The following is a 1,569-nucleotide window of genomic DNA, read 5'->3' as shown; positions in this document are numbered from 1 at the left end:
TGTGTCTGTCGAATATTCTGTATGTTGCAACGTGTGTATGTTTTCTATCTAATGTGTGTATGTTCGATATGTAGTGTGTGGTAATGTGTGACATGCTAAGACGACCATACTACTCTCACAGAACTACTAATATATTGTGTATATGGTTTCTATCAAATTGTATGTTGGTTATATGGTTGATATGTATTAGTATGTTGTGTATATGGTTGCTATGTATTAATGTGTTGTTTATATGGTTGCAATGCGGGTATATGGTTGCTATGTATTAGTAAGTTGTTATTATGGTTGTGATGCGTGTATATGGTTGCTACGTATTAGTTGTTTATATGATTACTAAGCGTGTCCATAGTTGCTATGTATCGTGGGACACGTTTGGCATCCCATACCTATCAGACGCCTTCTACCACCCAGAACTAAAAGCCAAAGAGTTGAGTGTCAACGTCACAGTGGCTCAGTGGATTAGGGTTGTAGGGTTTAGGGTCCAGGGCTATCGCACTGCTATTACTGACTACACCTCTCATGTGATACCTATAATCTCAACTACGCGTTCCATTTTGGAGGATACTACAGTATCATTGTTTTCTCTTCCCAATCTATTATCCCGATATTTCAATCTACCATCCCGTTAATACTTTCGCTTCCTATCACCTAAGCTATTACAATATCATTGTTTGTTTACTCAATCTACCATCCCGTTACTACAATTATCATCCCGTTATTCCTCATCTTATCATCCCCTAATTACTTTTGCTTTCTATTCTCAGGCTATTACAATAACATTGCTGGCTACAATGAAATCCCGAAGTACGATCTGCCCAATACCGAGCACAAGGTACTTGAAGCAACTCTCGCTCACGTGCATCAGTTATGTTTCTCTGAAGAACACTTCTCACGAGCATGAGTCTTATTCCTCTAAATCCGTTTAGCGAAGCAATTCGCACATGTTTAGTATCTTTGTTCCTCAGATACGTGCGCGCTGGTTCTGGTTTATGCAGAAGCGCATTGTACTTGTTTGTGCGTCCATGGGTGTGCTTGGGTGGGCAAACGTATTGCCCCAACTGAGCACTTCTATTGTACTCATATATGAATTTATCGTTCTTATATTGGAGCAACCGTACTGCATAATACGTTTACGTTCCTGTCACCATATCGAACTCCGGAGACCAACGTTTATGTGGACAGACCGATTTTAACTGGGAACCTTTTCTACAATAATTGGACATAGTTGTCCCATTAATTAGCTGTTAGTACATTTCCTTAGAAATGTTCAGCTGGGGCTATATGTTTCATTGGTTCTGTATGATACATTCCAATCCTTTGCAACACCACACTTTCATGCAGAACACACTGGGCAACAGTTTAGCTCTGCTGAAAGAAATGAAAGCGCACAAGCTCATGAGCACCACACAGACTGATCTGGTTATGGACTACTGCCCGTACTTGCTTCATTTGACGGCCCCCAAGGTTCACGGGGTAGGTACATGTTGCTTTATATGCACACACACACACACACACACACACACACACACACACATATATATATATATATATATATATGTATGTATGTAT

The 1,569-nt window shown here is 40.1% G+C and overlaps 1 protein-coding gene across 1 annotated transcript in view; it reads left to right on the top strand.

Annotated features, from left to right (window-relative positions):
• Window positions 1–281: 281 nt before the first annotated feature.
• The window catches only part of SARC_13576 (hypothetical protein), a gene marked incomplete at both ends in the record, with an annotated part of 3,105 nt that continues 1,817 nt past the window's right edge, over window positions 282–1,569 (top strand). Inside the window, 3 exons of the mRNA XM_014292292.1 lie at window positions 282–546; window positions 765–832; window positions 1,342–1,473. Coding sequence (XP_014147767.1) covers window positions 282–546; window positions 765–832; window positions 1,342–1,473 — 465 coding nt within the window. The remainder of the gene's footprint in view (window positions 547–764; window positions 833–1,341; window positions 1,474–1,569) is intronic.

This window comes from Sphaeroforma arctica (genome assembly GCF_001186125.1).
Source record: "Sphaeroforma arctica JP610 unplaced genomic scaffold supercont1.3454, whole genome shotgun sequence".
NCBI lineage: Eukaryota > Ichthyosporea > Ichthyophonida > Sphaeroforma > Sphaeroforma arctica.
The sequence above is the reverse complement of the archived record's forward strand: the minus strand, read 5'-3'. Positions and strand labels throughout refer to the sequence as shown.